The sequence below is a fragment of the Callionymus lyra genome, chromosome 18 (genome assembly GCF_982586985.1).
Source record: "Callionymus lyra chromosome 18, fCalLyr1.hap1.1, whole genome shotgun sequence".
In the NCBI taxonomy this organism is placed as follows: Eukaryota; Metazoa; Chordata; class Actinopteri; order Syngnathiformes; family Callionymidae; genus Callionymus; species Callionymus lyra.
Genome location: NC_141835.1, coordinates 15,006,081 through 15,022,270, shown reverse-complemented (window position 1 = coordinate 15,022,270; position 16,190 = coordinate 15,006,081). Strand labels below are relative to the sequence as shown.

Below are 16,190 nucleotides of genomic sequence, written 5' to 3'. Positions count from 1 at the left end.
AAGTCTGCCGTCACGTGTTCAAGCTCCGCCCACTTAACATGGCGTCGCGGTTTGTTTTTCTGACATGCTGAACTTCCTACTTGAGTACAAGACTAGCAGATAAAATCTACACGTTAGGAGGATGGATGACCGGGAGCTCGACCTGACCAAAGAACAAATCGCCACAAAGGCCAAATATCCACCGATTACCAAGAAATACGAGTGTGAGTTTTAAAGTGACGTCAAAACTATCGGGAGAACTCATGGTTATTGGAATTGTTTCCTCTTAGGATTATTTATCAAACTGTTTTGAACCATCAAATACAAATGTTAAATATCTATTAACTATCAGTGTTGTTTTGTATATGTATTCATTTTACTGGCCACAAACTAAATATGGTTTAACTGTCTTGTCGTGTTATTTTATGATCATCTAAGATTTCCCTGCTTTGTGACCCTGGTCTGGAAAAGCGCTATTCAAATAAAAATTACTTACTTACTTACTTATTTAATACCATTTTGTTATTCTGTATTTTAAGTGGATCGTGGAAAATATTTATTATCGTTTTTTTAAATGTTGTGTTTTTCATTATTGCAGACTTGGACCACACTGCAGATGTCCAGTGAGTAACTATTCTTTATACAATCTAAAAATCAATAATAATTATAATAAATCATTTCAGGATTCACTCCTGGGGAAACTCCCTAGAAGAAGCCTTTGAGCAATGCGCCATGGGAATGTTTGGATACATGACGGATACAGAGACGGTGGAACCTATCGACACTCTGGAAGTAGAGTCGGAGGGTAAGACTGAAATATATGTGTTATTCATTCATACGACCTAATTTTTTTCATTAAGTTTTATTTAGTAACATGGGATTGTGTTCTTTTTAAAGGACATGACATGGAGTCGCTGCTGTTCCACTTCCTTGATGATTGGTTGTACAAATTTAGTGCAGAACTTTTCTTCATCCCAAGGGTGAGTGCTTTACAAAATCCTGACTCTACTCTGCTTTGAGTAAATGTCACAGTTACCAGTTTATGATAAATATGTTTGAGGTATTTAAAGAAAATTGATCATTTATATGCTGTTGCCCCTACAGGAGGTGAAAGTTGTTTCCTTGGACAGACTACATTTCAAGATTCGATCTATTGGGTACGATCAACCTTTTAAATATGCTTCATATTTGTTTCAACATATGCTTCTTTGATTTATTTTCTAGTGATAAAATTAATTTTCTGTTAAGGAGAATCATTTTCTTATTAACTTATTAACTTATTTACCATTTTATGTTTTTATTTCTCTTACAAGTACATCTGTTATGATATGTTTTGAGTTGGTTTAGGGAATATTTGTTTTTAATGTTGAGCTCCAATAGTAGAGTAATAAAGTATTTTGCTTGGAAAAATGTGAATTGTATTTCATTTTGACTGTGTGTTTTAAAGGTGGGGAGAAGAGTTCTCACTTGCAAAGCATCCACAAGTAAGTTCATGAATACTTATTGTGTTAATATTTTAACATGCACTACAGAATTTGCCCAAATATATGTATTATATAAATATGATACAATGAGAGATGACCTCCTTAAGTTTTGAGTTTTAAGGCAAATTAGAGAATTTTTTACCTAGATTGACAGAGTTAAGTTACAATTGTCTGTATGTAGAACCTGCCTGGCTTGTATGAGCAAAACAATCTATTAAAAAGCCAAAGTATAGCTTAAAGAATGTGATGAGTTTCTTTTAACTGTGAACATCTTGTCTTTAAAGGGCACCGAAGTGAAAGCTATCACATACTCGGCAATGCAGATCCACGATAAAGTTAAACCGGAGATATTTACAATCATTGATATCTAATGTCGGACTGTACTAGTGACATCAGGTGATGTTCTTTGTGAAGCAGTAACTATAATGTTTTTCTTTGATGTGTTTAATTTTAAATGATTGTTGTAACAATAATGAGGGATTTAATATTTTCATAAAACAAATGAAATGATCAAAAAATGTTAATGATGATATATTTTGTTCTTTTGGAATTCATTTTTAATAATTCAACTGTCTTTACTCCACTTATCATTGTCAAGAAGTGGACATTTTATTTATAAGTAAGAACAAAATAAAATCTCTGTTTTTACTTGCTTCTGTAATTTTTCATTACTTTGGTGTGCCATAAAGTTAATGGCTTTTTTAATCTGAATGTTTTTTCGTTTCCGCACATTAACTAACAATTAAATAAACTCTTTTTTTTAACATTTAACACAAAAAATGCACTCAGCCTACACTATTTAAATAAGGACAAATCCTCACAAAAAAGAAAACAAGGACGACCAGTTCATCAAGCTGTTGATACTATTGTTGCTGTTGTTCAGGACCACAGGAGGCTGATTTATTTTGATTGATTGACCGTTAGTCCTCTCAAAATTAGGGAAATGTGAGTAGTCACAGCAGTTCACAAATATAGATTATACATGCATATATTTTATATTAAGCGTAAAGTACATATAACACATAGTACATATTATAAATTGTTTTTTTCCAATAGCCAGCAATTTTTCATAAACAATAAAAAAGAATGAATATAAAATAAGAAGAACATAAAGAGAAAGAACAAGATGACACAATCTAAGTCTAAAGATAAAGACAAAGAACATGGGTAAAGATAAAGATTAATGGTATGAATACAAGGTTAAATTATAAAGTTTTCTACAGGGCAATGTGGAAAACTTGCCGATTATAATTTGACCGATTTCAATTTGCGCTGTGTCAAAAAGAAGAAAAAAAAACTTGCACTTGCACTGTGAATGGAAATTATTTAAGTTATAATTCATTTATAAATTATCACTTGTTTTGTTTATGTATTCAGTGGTTTTGTTTTAAATCCTAGTGTCACTTCAATGTCAAGTCAAGAGAAAGAAAACAGAATTTCATTACACAGCACTTTTCAAACAATGTCTTTGTGGCTTTGACAATAAAGAGAATATTTTCTATAGTCTATTAATTTGAAGTTTACTCGTCGTGACCAACTACATCACACTAGATGTAACGTCATAAAGAAACGAATGTATCAACGTGTTCTCTGTAACATAAGTTTACAGCAGCACCGATTTCAGGTTAAAGTTCTGTAACGAGGTTCATTTTTAAAAAATAGCTAAATATCAAGAAAAACGTGTAAAGAATCGACTAACGTGTAGCTTTAGTCGCCGACGTCATCGTTCCGCGTCATAGCTCCGCCCCTTCTTGCAATCAAATGCATCTGCGCCATCTCGTCTTTGTCCATTGAAGAGAAGCCGCCTCAGAGGGTCGTACTCCATCTCACAGCCAAATTTCTTTTGCCCCCCTTTAACTCCATCTTCATTGGCCCAAGCCTGAGGTTCGTGCGACATTTTCGTACACTCCTCTCCAACCAGTCGAAACGTTATGCTCAAGGCTGGTGCAACCACCCTCGCTGCTGAGACCAACGTTGCGCAGAAGAACGGCAAAATGGAAGACACCAAGTACCTCCCTGAGCTCCTCGCTGAGAAGGACAGCCTGGACTCATCCTTCACGCACGCAATGAAGCTCATTTCTGCAGGTAAACTAAAAAAGAAAACCGTTTTTATTTTTTCAAACTTAGCATCTCATGCTAACGTGCTAACCCGGCGAGAGGCCTAGCATATTTCTGACCGAGCAGAACAATGGTGCTAATGCACGTGGTTGCTGCGATCTGGGTCACTCTGTTTTTGTCGTAAACACTCGTCCAACTGTATATCGATCACCAGCGTTCTATTCGATCGTGTGGATTTAAGCTTAAAATGTATTCGGGGGTTTACGATGAATATTTGCAAGCCGCCTGGCGTCGATTGAAGCCTTTGTGGGGGGTGGGGTGACCGATCTGGGTTACCTCGATTTGAATTCCGAATTCTGCACTTCCTCGTCTAATGCATTTTAAATTAATTAATATAATGGCAAGATGATTAAGTAGGTCATAGTTTAAATGTAAATATTGGTCATTCAATTCCATTGCTAGTAATGCTAACCTTTGTTAGCTTCATTCATTGATGAGCCACTATGCGCCCCCAATATGAGCGACCAGTATTTTAAGTTGTACCTTTTCTAATGTCACAGAAATCGAGAGGATCCAGAAAGGTGAAGTTAAGAGGGAACAGGAAAAGGAGACGTACATGGACCTGTTTGCAACAAAGAGCCACAAACTCAAGGAGCGAGTTCTTATTCCTACCAAGCAGTACCCAAGAGTGAGTACCAGCACTAGCTTTCATCACGATAACCCACTGTGATATTAAACATCTGGTTTTGTTTTTTTTGTTCAGGTCAACTTTGTGGGAAAGCTTCTGGGACCTCAGGGCACCACAATTAAGAGGCTTCAAGAAGAGACCGGAGCCAAGATCTCAGTTCTTGGTAAAGGATCCATGAGGGATAAGAACAAGGTATTTATCTGTGGCACATTGACTGTCTCCTAAATCTGTGTTTATTAAAAACGTTTCTATTTTTAAAGGAGGAGGAGCTGAGGAAGGGTGGCGAGACCAAATATGCTCACCTTTCAATGGAGCTTCATGTCTTCATTGAGGTGACTGCTCCTATCCCAGAAGCATACATGCGCATGGCTCACGCCATGGATGAGGTCAAGAAGTTCCTTACCCCAGTAAGTCACTGAGATGCCATCAACTGTGTACGTTAACGTACCAGCAAACAATAATGACACTTTTCTTAAAGGAACCCGGTGAGATGGAGATGTTCATGGATCCTCACTTCCTCAATGGACAGCAGGATGGTGGAAGGGGACGTGGCGGTCAGATGGGACGCGGCCGAGGTGGACCCCCAGGACCCGGACTTAGGTTAGTTTTGTTTACTATGGTATACCTTTCTACTGTATGAATTTGCATTTAATTGTTTTTTTAACAAAGGGGTCGTGGAATGCCACGTGGAGGCCCCCGTGGACCAATGAGAGGTGGACCAAGGGGCGCCATGGGACGGGGAAACGGCCCCAGGGGTGCTATGGGCGGAAGAGGTGGAATGACGCCGCCTCCCAACCGCGGTGTATCTGGTCGTTCTAGGCCACCTACAGCTGGAGCACCTAGGATGCTTCCTGCTGCAGCCCTTTCACATCAGCAAGGTTCCGGTGCTGGTTCAGGAGCCAAAGCGGAAGGTTATGAGGAATATGTAAGTCAACCCTCTATTTGTTTGTAACTTTAGCACTGGTGGTGTTCTTTTTCTAAACACTCCACTTCATCCTCCAGCCCCCATACGACGAGTCATATGCCGAGGGTGGTTATGAAGGATATGGCAACTATTACAATGAACAGGCAGCACAAGGGTGAGTGTCTTCTGCTGTGAAGAACTTGGGGTTTGACTGTGAGCCTGTATGGCTAAGACTTCTCTAACATCTTATAGGGACACTGAATATTATGATTACGGCCACGGAGAAGCCCAGGATGCCTCTTATGAACAATACGGTAAGCTGTTTATTTTTTGGACCGTGAAATAAACAGCTTTACTTGGCCGGTCCAAACTGTTGAATTGAATGTGTCGAATGTCTTAAGATGTTTGGGCTTCACTCTGTTGGCCGCCATGCTAATCTGCTTCTCTTATTTAGGTCAAGAAGACTGGGGGGACAACTCCTGGTCTAACGCTGGAGCAGGAGGCAAAGCTCCCTCGGCCCGACAAGGGAAAGGAGCCTACAGAGAGCATCCATACGGCGGTGGCAGATTCTGAGCGGCTACTGGTAGAGTTGCTGCGGCAACTGTCCACGATTGTAACTCACTTAACTTTTTAAAAGTAATTTCCCATCTTGTTTTTCCCTTTTTATATGGTATTATTATTTTTTAAGACTGGTAGATGTTTTTGTTGGCCATCAGAGTGCCAGGAAATTTGTTTAATTGTGAGCATTTTAAGTTTTTCAGTTGTGTATTTGGCAATTATGGTCCTACTAACAAAACACTCAATATTACACTTGATAGGCTTATTGTGATTGTGGCGATAAACTCTTCATCTGTATTTCAAAAGTCCCTCACGACTGGAGGCCAAAATTCATAATATATTGATGTAACTTCACTCGTAAAACCCCAAAATGCGTTTGTATTTTAAAACAAACTTTAATGTCTGTGATTTAAAAAAAACACGTTTGTCGATCGAGACACAAAAACAATTAAAATCTTGACTCTGCCAACAATGCTATTTGTATAGTTTATGTTTGCAACTGCAAAATTCTTGCAAATTTTTTTTTTGACCAACAATCTTTGTACAGTAAAATTAAATCATTTTGTTAAAGGACGGCTACAGTCTACATCAAACCTTTGTATATAATTATAGGACAACTGTGTGTGCTTTAAGCTGTGCCGTCTCAAATGCTTGTGTAACCTTTTGCTAACTAGGATACTAAATACATCCAAAATGTTTTTCTTTCTGCAGTGCGTTGTTTTCAATAAAGTTTCTAGTTCCTCCCAAATCAGACTAAACCTGGTATCTTTGTCGTACCAAAGGAATGGCTCCAGTTTGTGATTCAAGACCATTATTTGTATGTATAAAGGAAAAACTTAAGTGTTTTGCTAATAAGCTCATTCCCTTCGTTTGTTTAAAAACATTTCTAAACTTGTTGTCATTCACACAAAAATAAAGCTCACCATTCCACAAGGTAATGTGCTGCCAAATGTCTGCCTTGATATTAGTGCTTAACCTTGTTTTGTCATCAACCTTTAGTTTATCTCTTCAAGCTCATGAGAGCCAATGTATCTTCAGAGAAGCGAATTTCAAATCGAGCTTGCAGGGTTCTTACTTGACTTTTGATGCAAAGTCATGCTGGCTGGTTTTAAAAAAAGAAAAAAATCGCAGTGGAGGATTCTAAATGCCTAAAGATCGCCACAAGAAGGTAAAACGTACCCAACACTCATTTCTTAGTTCATTGTTTCATGTGCCAAACTAAGTAATGCAATTTATCCAAACAAATGTCCATTTTAAAACCGCTGTTAATAGTAATTAAAGCAAAATTATGCTGCCATACAAAACCACCAAATGTATTTGCAACTCTTGCTCATATTAGATTCTATTATCTCACTTAATCCCATATCAATAACTTTTGATGTTTGTAGAAAGTAGATAACCGAAAACTAGACTTAAAAAAAACAACATCTCATTGGTGGTCAAAACCTCAGCTTGAGTTGCATGATATACTTGAGTAGAATAACTTTTTCATGACAATTGTTGCATGTGTGGTTGTTGACGTGTTCGCTGATGTGGCAAACATGTAATTGAATGATCTCTTTGTAGGTTATCTGAAATTGTGCTGGTGCTTTATAGACAATCAGGTCTTCCAGATACTTTGAAAGGTCAGTATTGTCAGACATGTTTCTCATGTTGCTTGCTCTGTGGCTTTCATGAGTGTTTGCTTATAGTTACTGCTAATATACTTTTGTGCTTTTCGCTCTTGTGAACGTCAGACAGTTAGGGCAATAGTTTGGTTAAGCTCCTCAGTCCAGTGTCTGTCTTCACTTTGTCTTTCATTTGGCCTTGGAAATGACTCCAAGGGAACAAGAACAAAATGTGACAACTGACAAGCAGATCAGCTTCATGAGTTGTTTCCGACTAAATTAGCTGCAAAAGTTCAATTGCTTTTTAGACTATGACCTTCCTTTATATCCTACTGTGCAAGTAGCTACAATAGCTTTGCAGTTGAGTTGATAAAATATCACTACAATATATTGCTAATATAGCATTTTCTTCCATTTTTTAAAAAGTTTTTTCTTATTCGTTTGAAATTACTAGAAAGAAAATATCCAGAGTAAGTCATGTCTAGTAAGTATAATTTCTCCTGATTTGTGAATACTGCCAGAAGCACAATGAAACGGCTGAGGGTTGGATATTATCTTGGGTTCTGAATTTTTCACAATACTGACATGTTTTTTTTCCTTTCTTTTTTACAGGCTTCTGGAAACACTTGGGGTGCCTTCTCAGTATGTGAAGGCGTTTTATAAAATGATTGTGGTTTTAAGATCCTTTTTTTTTTTTTTACCAAAAGAACCCTATTTTTTTAAAATAAAATGGTGAAAAGAATCTCGTTGTGTCCTTTGCATCAACAGTCTCCCATCCGTTAGTTTTGTATCAAAGCCACTTTTGCTATGTGTAACAAAGCAGAAGGTCTGAGTTACAGCTTTGAATTTAAAATATGGGATGTCTTTGGTTGAGCCAAGACAACAGGGTTCATTCTGTCCAACTATAGGGGCTTTGGATGATCTACCAACCTCAACAAAGAGATGGAATTTCATCCTGTAACTGGATGAGTGTCTACCTGGATGAACATAGGAGTGACTGGAGACACGGATGGATGATTCTACACCTGATCCAAGACTGCAATGTGCTGATAGAAACCACATGTCTTCCAACTTGTGTTGAGTTGCAAGAAAAATAAAATGGAATGAGACATTGCTGTTCATACACCATACATTTAAAACATTGATCTGAATAACATTTTAAGAATAGTCCGATTTTAAGAAGCGGGATCGCAATGATAATTGTTTGCGTTGCATTCAGGTTTGTGCCGTTATGCTACATTTCCTTAGGCTCCACAATATATGTTGACTCTTTAAAAGGTTACAAGCTCAAAGCCTTCAAATGATAGAGAACATCCCAATACAATATAAAGGCACTTTTAAAGTATGCCTAAGAAATACTTGAGGGACAAATAAAAGTTTGAAATTCAACAGGTAATGAATAACAAATAAGCACATCAAAATGTACTTTATTTATAGTTTTAGTTTTACTCTAACTCCCGAAGAGCCCCTGTACTAGATGTTTTTTTGTGTTATCTCAAAGTCAAGTTTGCAGATGAATAGATTGTTTAGGTTCATATGTTTCATCCAATAGTTTTGGGAAAACAAGGCAAATGGAATTTCATCATAAACGAAAGTCCGATTTTAGCAATTTTAGAGTTTTGTTCAAGTCTGGAAGGTTTCAGATTGAATCTAATAAGACTCAAAGATATTGTTGAAGATTATATCTTATTGTAGGACTCCTGCCTAGACATCCGCGGCCCCTTTAAACGTCTCTCCTCCCACAGGTCGCTCCGTGATCCGCGCCCCGTATCTGCCTGTCTATCATCCACAAGCTAGTTTCTACATCAACAATGAATGTATTCCGTACCCAAAATTCGGGACTTGACGGCGTCTCTTCGTGTATCCTCAAGATCTACTGCTGCTAAAGGAATGCAGCAGGACAGTGTCTGACCACAGAGAGACCTCCGACTCCGGTGAGACCACTTTAGTGAGCCAGGAAGCCTTTGACTGGCAGCTAGCATGCTAACCGTTAGCCTAGGCCTCGATCTTTGTATCTTATCGAGCGTGGTCTTGGCGCACAGTTCGCCCCCATCGTGGGGACCCCACGCTGCCGGGCTCTGCCGCCACCGGGGCCCCTCGCTGGAAAGCGTTAACAGGGAAAATGTCCCCGGGAATAATCTTTTCGGATGGAAATAGTTACGCTGTTATGTTGAGGCAGCTTCCGCAAAACACCGCACTATTTTTAGAAGATGCTCTGCAGCCTGTGTCAACACAGATGTGGGGAAAAAACAAAGAAAAACTCAAATTAAATCAACAGGCATTTAATAAACATTCAACGCTTGTATTTAACATTTAAATAAATGTATGAAACCAATTTATAAATGAATGAAGATCGTTGTTTACAGCGATATTGGCATTTTCTTTTTGCCCAATAAAAATAAATAAATAATCGCATCAGTTCTTTTCAGTGTTTTATTCTGGCATATGTTTTTGATGTAACATCTGAGTAAATAACTGTCCACGATGTGTACTTTTGTTTTCACTTTACCAGTTGCTCCTAATGACGTCACAAATGCAGAGCTACAAATAAGAAACTGTAGTTTATAATCTAGTGACTATCATCTGCGAGAGGAATGTTTTAAAGTTTGTCTGTTCTTTAAAAAAAAATGGGTTAAATCCTTTGTCACATTTCAACAAGGATTTTTTTTATTCCCCTCAACGCTACAGTTTGTTTCGCACATGTTTAAAATGAAATCTGTGTCTCAAATCGCATACTAGTGTACTCAAAGTTAGTGTTTTTAGTGCGTAAGTGCGGAAGTTATGAAATATATAAATGCATATATATGTATATGCTTACAGGTGTATTTTCAGCTGCAGTAGAAGGATGACACGTCTTCGGTGCTGATACCAGCTTAAATATCGTGAATATTTAGATTCTCATATTTTTTCTTTATTTCTTTTTACAAACTTGCAAAACGTGCTGCCAGCAGGTGTCGACGATAGCGTTCAAACAGCTGGTTGCAACATCGTTAAATAGTAGTAGAAGAAGAAGCTGTCGCCTCAATTCCTGTTTGTGTGTAGCAGCAGTGTTTGATTTGAGACATACTATCTGTGGAGAATTTGCGTACTAGTTAGTATGTACACTATCTTGATGTATACTAAGAGAAGTATGCGATTTGAGACACAGCACTGGTGTCATGATTATCTGCTAACTAACTGACAAGTTACTGACCCCCATCTTGTCTTCTTTCTACCTTCAGGTGCAAAAGACAGGAGTTAAAAATCAAAAATTCGAGGTGGGGGCGGCCGCGATAGCGGCGGCTTTTTTTGCCATGGCTGGTGGAAGGAGAGGGGCGAACCGCACCACGTATTGCAGACCACCTCTGAGCAGTGAACCCGGCTCGGTCTCCAATGGCAACCACTCCACCAGCTCCCCCGTCACGGGGGTGCGATCTCGGACAAGGTTGGTGTCGGCAGACGTCGTGCATTTGCCAACGGTCCTAGAGCAGAGGGGGGGGGTTTGGTTTAGAACACGTGCGGGTGTGGGCGCGTGAAAAGGTCTCGCCATCATTGGGGGTTCTGGTGTTGTAAAGTAAAAATCTGAGATAAATGCAATAAAGTTTGGCCCGATTGGACATTTTATGTGGCTGAGAAACATTTTAAATGCCTATTAAATAAAACTATCTCACCCACTGCTGATATCAAGACCTGTGAAACCTTTCAAAGGGAAACATTTGGGATTATGAAAGAAACAATTCATCTGGAAAATCCAGATTTGGGAGTTTATTTTTCAAATATTAACAAAGTAATTCTTGTAGTTAAAGAGTGTGACCTGTGTCACTGACATTCTATTGAACTCTTATTCCTTGTTAAAGACTTCCAGACATTGAATTATTTATTCTTTGATTGGGTTGAGTGACCCTATAATGAAGTACAATAACAAATGTTTAAATGTTGTTATTGATTCGAGGGATGCTAATACTGAGCTACTGCTTGTTTGGACCTCAGAAACGGTACGGGAGCGTGCATGTCCAGTCCCCCTCTGGCCGCTCAAACTGTGGTCCCCTTGAAGCACTGCAAGATCCCAGAGTTGTCTGTGGACTGTAACCTGCTGTTCGAGCTCCATCTTTTCATCTGCCACCTCATCGCCCTCTTCGTCCACTACGTCAACATCTACAAGACGGTATGGTGGTACCCGCCGTCCCACCCTCCCTCCCACACGTCACTGGTGAGTCAAAAATTGACGCGTCTAAAGTACCGTTGAAGTTATAATCTTACTTTGCCTTCACAGAACTTCCACCTGATTGATTACAACATGCTGGTGTTCACAGTCATCATCCTGGCCAGGAGGCTTATAGGAGCCATTGTTAAAGAGGTGAGAGTCTCAATTATTGTAGCTTGGAATTCATGTGACAAATGGTTGTTAGTTACCAAAGACAAGTCAACTTCCTATGGTCTCTCAAGTTTTACAAATGTAGGTCAATTGCCAGGAACAGATCTAATGTGAGTGGAAAGTCAAAGCCCCCCGCTACCCTATTTTAATCCAACAGTTGCAGGTGTCGTTGCACCATCTGGAAAATCTGTCACGATTGGCTTTTGTTTTTATAGCACACTGATCGGACAAACGTTGTGCGTTGCAATCAAAAACACAACTTTATTTAGATAGCAAAGAATGTCTCTTCTGGTTATTACGCCTTATTGAGGTCTGTGGATCAGAATGTACTGATGGTTCCTGAACATGCTTCAGGACCAGAGGAGAGAAATCCTTCCAGGCTGTTGCTCCTAAGCTTTGGAACGATCTTCCTCTCTCTCTGTGTTTGATGATCTACTGACTCCTTCAAGAAACATCTTAAGACGTATTTGCGCAGGATTTTCCTTGATTTTCTGGGACTCCTGTGTTTGTCTTATGTTGTCTTGATCTTTTAAAATGTATATATTTTTGTTTTTGATTGTTAAAGCGCTTTGTGACCCTGGTCTAGAAAGGCGCTTTACAAATATTGATCATCAAGTCTTTGTACATTTACTCTAACCATCAACAATCATTTGACAATGACAATGACATTGTCCTATACTAGGAGCTTCCATGGAGAACTATTTTGCGGGAACAAACTCTTTTCTTCTGATGCTGGTAACAAAATCATAACTGTTTTCCTCAAAACTGACATGCTGCCCAATCTTTCCCTACATTACCATAATATTGATTCAAACCACCAGATGGTATAGACTTGATGTTTCATTTTCCTCATCATATTTTATTAATTTGATGATTCATGACTAAGTGAATTACATGATCAGCTATATAAATAAAGTTAAACGTGTGCAAATTGATTTTAACTTGAGAGCTCTACTTTGACTGTACATGTCTCAGTTTCAACGCATAATGCTGTAACGTATATAAAAGTATGGTTCTAATGATAAAATGCTCTTGTCCTTCAGGCATCACAGAGTGGAAAACTTTCCTTCCCTCATTCCATCCTGTTGGTGATGGTTCGTTTCGCTGTGTTGACTCTGACGGGCTGGAGTCTCTGCCGCTGCCTCATTTACCTCTTCAGAACCTACTCGGTTCTCAGCCTGCTCTTCCTTTGCTATCCGTGAGTAACGATGCTCGTTGCTATGATCGTGTTTTAATTCTCAAAGACTTTAAGAGGCAGTGTGTGTTCAGGAATATCAGGATATCCATTATCTAAAATTCCCATCAACATCCCCACAGGTTTGGGATGTATATCCCGTTCTTTCGGTTAAGCTGTGATTTCCGGCGAGCGTGTCCGCTCTCTCCCATCACCAGCATCGGGTCTAAGGACCTGGGCAGCATGGGCGGCATGGGAGGCATGGGCAGCATGGGCCGCGGGCGAGACTACCTGACGGTGCTGAAGGAGACGTGGAAGCAGCACACCAGTCAACTGTATGGCGTCCAGGCCATGCCCACACACGCCTGCTGCCTGTCCCCCGACCTCATCCGAAAAGAGGTGGAGTACCTGAAGATGGACTTCAACTGGAGGATGAAGGAGGTGCTGGTCAGCTCCATGCTCAGTGCCTACTATATCGCCTTTGTGCCCGTCTGGTTTGTAAAGGTACTTTTTTAATGCATCATATTGAAGTTTATGAAAGTGAAGTCCTCAATCATGCTTGCCTCGGGGTAGCTGTGGTAGATTATGGTGGAATCATCAGTGGCCAGTCGTTCACTAATTCAAATCCAGATTTAAATTTTTATTGGAAATCCCATTCTTTTTGCTAGGATCAGCATTATTAAATTGACCAAATCCATATTACCAGTGCTCGAAATGACAGAACATAACGCACAATAAAGACAGTTTAGAAATAGTTTTTGACAGGTTTATCTGATTGTTTTATAAAAATGTATATACAGTGAGGAATGAAAGAAGTATTATACAGTGTATATATAGGGCTGAATTAATAATTGCATTCACGATATAATCGCAAGTTTGTATTTTAGTTTCCCAATGCGATTTTATTTGATTTTATGTTCATTTGATTTTTGGATCGTCATGTAGTCACGTGACTTGAAACAACACATGTAGTAAGTAAGTAAGTAATATTTATTTATATAGCGCTTTTCGAGACCAGGGTCACAAAGCGCTTAAACAATCAAAACAATACTCAAAAAAGTATATACTTTAAAGGTCAAGATAATACTAGTGAGTTGATAACACACTAACAACTCATCTAATATGATGAAGGCAGCTCAGATGCATGAAAGAACCAGACTTTCAACACGTTTACATCCTGACATTATTTCGTAAATTTGTATCGGGACATAAGTAAGTAATTAATAGTTATTTGTAAAGCGCCTTTCTAGACCAGGGTCACAAGGCGCTTTAACAATCAAAAACGATACAAAGTTAAAATATATACTTTAAAAGACCAAGATACATACAAACACAGGAGTCGCAGAAATTCAGGGAAAAGCCTGCACAAAAAAATTATGCTGCATTGATTTATTATTGACTACTAAATATAAATATTTACACCACAGTTTTGAAAGTATCTGCAGTGAATATATTATATTATTTATATACTCTGTTTACAAGTGTAATTCAAGTAACTAAATAAAACTCAGTTTATTTTGCCTTTATCTTAAAAGTATCTTTATAACTATATTAACAATCACAAAGAAATACATTTTACCGTAAATTGAATTATTTATTGTGTTAGAAAATAAATATACATGAAAAGAGGACCTTTAAAAAATAATCGCATAATTATTCGCAATGTCAATATTTAAGAAAATAATCATTCAGCCCTAATATTTATCATATTTGTTTGTTATTCAATTATGGGGGATTATGTTCACGGTGATAAAATAATTTTTATTTCGTTGTTCTATAGTGGATGGTTTAATTGGTACTTTGTCTACTTCATGACTGTAACAGTAGAAAACAAAATCAAAAGTATTAAAAACATCTAGTACAAATTGATTATTTGACCTAGTTTAGAGTTTTTTTTTAATTTCCTCCCGAAAATCCACCTTGAAATTAAAACCCCTTAATATAATCCTGTGGTTTCTTTTCGAAGATCCTACTCAATGTTTCTGTCTCCACTCCACACAGAGCACACAGTATGTGGACAAACGTTGGTCCTGTGAGCTCTTCATCCTGGTGTCGGTGAGCACGTCCATCATCCTCATGAGACACTTGCTGCCGCCGCGGTACTGCGACCTGCTCCACAAGGCTGCCGCTCACCTGGGCTGCTGGCAGAAGGTGGATCCGTCTCTCTGCTCCAACGTGCTCCAGCACACGTATGTACCTCACTGCTCCATCTCATGTGGTCTGCTTCCAGAATATTAAAGTTTTTTCCCCTCCTCCCAGATGGACAGAAGAGTACATGTGGCCGCAGGGAGTACTGGTCAAACACAACAAGAACGTTTATAAAGCAATGGGTCACTACAACGTGGCCATACCGTCGGATGTGTCCCACTATCGCTTTTATGTAAGTGCGACTACTTTTTAATATCTCCTTCCATTTATAACGTGTCTTTTTTTCTCTCTCTTTCTGCAGTTTTTCTTTAACAAGCCTTTACGAATATTAAACATCCTCATCATTTTAGAGGGCGCCATGATATTTTACCAGCTCTACTCGCTGATTTGTTCAGAAAAGTGGCACCAGACGATATCGCTGGCGCTGATCCTCTTCAGCAACTACTACTCGTTCTTCAAGCTGCTCAGAGACAGAATCGTGCTGGGGAAGGCGTACTCGTACAACAGTTCGGCAGACCAGAAAGTCAGCTAGATCGGCTCAGAACCTGGCCTTTGTGGAATGAGAGAAGCATGCTCAAGCTCTGTATTTTTTTTTTACAAAAACCACAAGTCATGTTTTTTTTTTGTTCTGATCTGCCATATTGAAATAAATATTTTTGTATTGCTTAATATGTCTCATTTGTCTTGAATGGCTCATTTTATGGACTATTTTGATCCATTTTTTTTCACCAAATAAAAAAAATGACAATAGAAATAATTAAATCCTTAAATATCTATAATTTGATTTGGATGAACTCACAAGATAATGCAAATATGAAAGCATCCTTGAAGTTTGACTCATAAGAATCCATATAAGCCTAGAAAAAAACTGCAAAATGGAAAAATAATTCAGCAAAACATGTTTAGAAATTGTTTTCCAAAAATAATGGGAAAGATGGGGGAAAAACACTTAAATGAAGATGCAAGTGTGAAAATGGTAACCACATAGTAAATATACATATTATGAATAGGAAACCTTTTTGTGCTATTGTATGATGAATAAGTTAAACGAAAACAATATATGTCTGTAGTAAATAAATGTAAAACGACATTTTTTTTTTTACTTTATGTAATTCGAATGCATAAAGAACAAAAACTATGGGCTCGTCCGGGATTTGAACCCGGGACCTCTCGCACCCAAAGCGAGAATCATACCCCTAGACCAACGAGCCACATGCACAGTACAATTCTGACTAG

General features: G+C 38.4%; 3 protein-coding genes and 1 non-coding gene across 4 annotated transcripts; 3 read left to right on the top strand and 1 right to left on the bottom strand.

Annotated features, from left to right (window-relative positions):
• The first annotated feature begins 34 nt into the window (after positions 1-34).
• On the top strand, positions 35-2,111 carry tslig1 (tRNA splicing ligase complex subunit 1). The gene is made up of 7 exons (XM_087779826.1): positions 35-203; positions 578-602; positions 663-784; positions 877-959; positions 1,084-1,136; positions 1,427-1,463; positions 1,748-2,111. Exons 1-7 carry the CDS (start codon positions 122-124, stop codon positions 1,832-1,834), a joined length of 489 nt encoding a protein of 162 aa, XP_087635952.1. The 5' UTR covers positions 35-121; the 3' UTR covers positions 1,835-2,111.
• A 1,110-nt stretch (positions 2,112-3,221) lies between these two features.
• Positions 3,222-6,609, top strand: LOC148060632 (KH domain-containing, RNA-binding, signal transduction-associated protein 1-like). Its single transcript, XM_087779878.1, has 9 exons — positions 3,222-3,548; positions 4,082-4,209; positions 4,285-4,401; positions 4,470-4,616; positions 4,688-4,809; positions 4,879-5,134; positions 5,212-5,288; positions 5,366-5,427; positions 5,568-6,609. The coding sequence occupies exons 1-9, from the start codon at positions 3,395-3,397 to the stop codon at positions 5,684-5,686; spliced, it is 1,182 nt and encodes a 393-aa protein (XP_087636004.1). The 5' UTR covers positions 3,222-3,394; the 3' UTR covers positions 5,687-6,609.
• A 2,436-nt stretch (positions 6,610-9,045) lies between these two features.
• Positions 9,046-15,623, top strand: tmem39b (transmembrane protein 39B). The gene is made up of 9 exons (XM_087779990.1): positions 9,046-9,212; positions 10,500-10,702; positions 11,248-11,467; positions 11,531-11,614; positions 12,676-12,830; positions 12,950-13,310; positions 14,808-14,995; positions 15,066-15,186; positions 15,256-15,623. The coding sequence occupies exons 2-9, from the start codon at positions 10,572-10,574 to the stop codon at positions 15,484-15,486; spliced, it is 1,491 nt and encodes a 496-aa protein (XP_087636116.1). The 5' UTR covers positions 9,046-9,212; positions 10,500-10,571; the 3' UTR covers positions 15,487-15,623.
• Positions 15,624-16,093: 470 nt separating this feature from the next.
• trnap-ugg (transfer RNA proline (anticodon UGG)) lies at positions 16,094-16,165 on the bottom strand. The gene has a single exon. It is a non-coding gene; the product is annotated as a tRNA-Pro (tRNA).
• Between the last annotated feature and the right edge of the window lie 25 nt (positions 16,166-16,190).

Coding starts and splice junctions, on each gene's coding strand:
- LOC148060632 (XM_087779878.1), top strand. CDS start 3,395: ATGCTCAAGGCTGGTGCAACCACCCTCGCTGCTGAGACCAACGTTGCG. Junction 4,402..4,469: donor CCATGAGGGATAAGAACAAG/GTATTTATCTGT, acceptor CTATTTTTAAAG/GAGGAGGAGCTGAGGAAGGG. Junction 4,810..4,878: donor CCCCCAGGACCCGGACTTAG/GTTAGTTTTGTT, acceptor TTTTTAACAAAG/GGGTCGTGGAATGCCACGTG.
- tmem39b (XM_087779990.1), top strand. CDS start 10,572: ATGGCTGGTGGAAGGAGAGGGGCGAACCGCACCACGTATTGCAGACCA. Junction 11,615..12,675: donor TAGGAGCCATTGTTAAAGAG/GTGAGAGTCTCA, acceptor CTTGTCCTTCAG/GCATCACAGAGTGGAAAACT. Junction 14,996..15,065: donor TCCAACGTGCTCCAGCACAC/GTATGTACCTCA, acceptor CCCTCCTCCCAG/ATGGACAGAAGAGTACATGT.
- tslig1 (XM_087779826.1), top strand. CDS start 122: ATGGATGACCGGGAGCTCGACCTGACCAAAGAACAAATCGCCACAAAG. Junction 603..662: donor GACCACACTGCAGATGTCCA/GTGAGTAACTAT, acceptor AAATCATTTCAG/GATTCACTCCTGGGGAAACT. Junction 960..1,083: donor AACTTTTCTTCATCCCAAGG/GTGAGTGCTTTA, acceptor TTGCCCCTACAG/GAGGTGAAAGTTGTTTCCTT.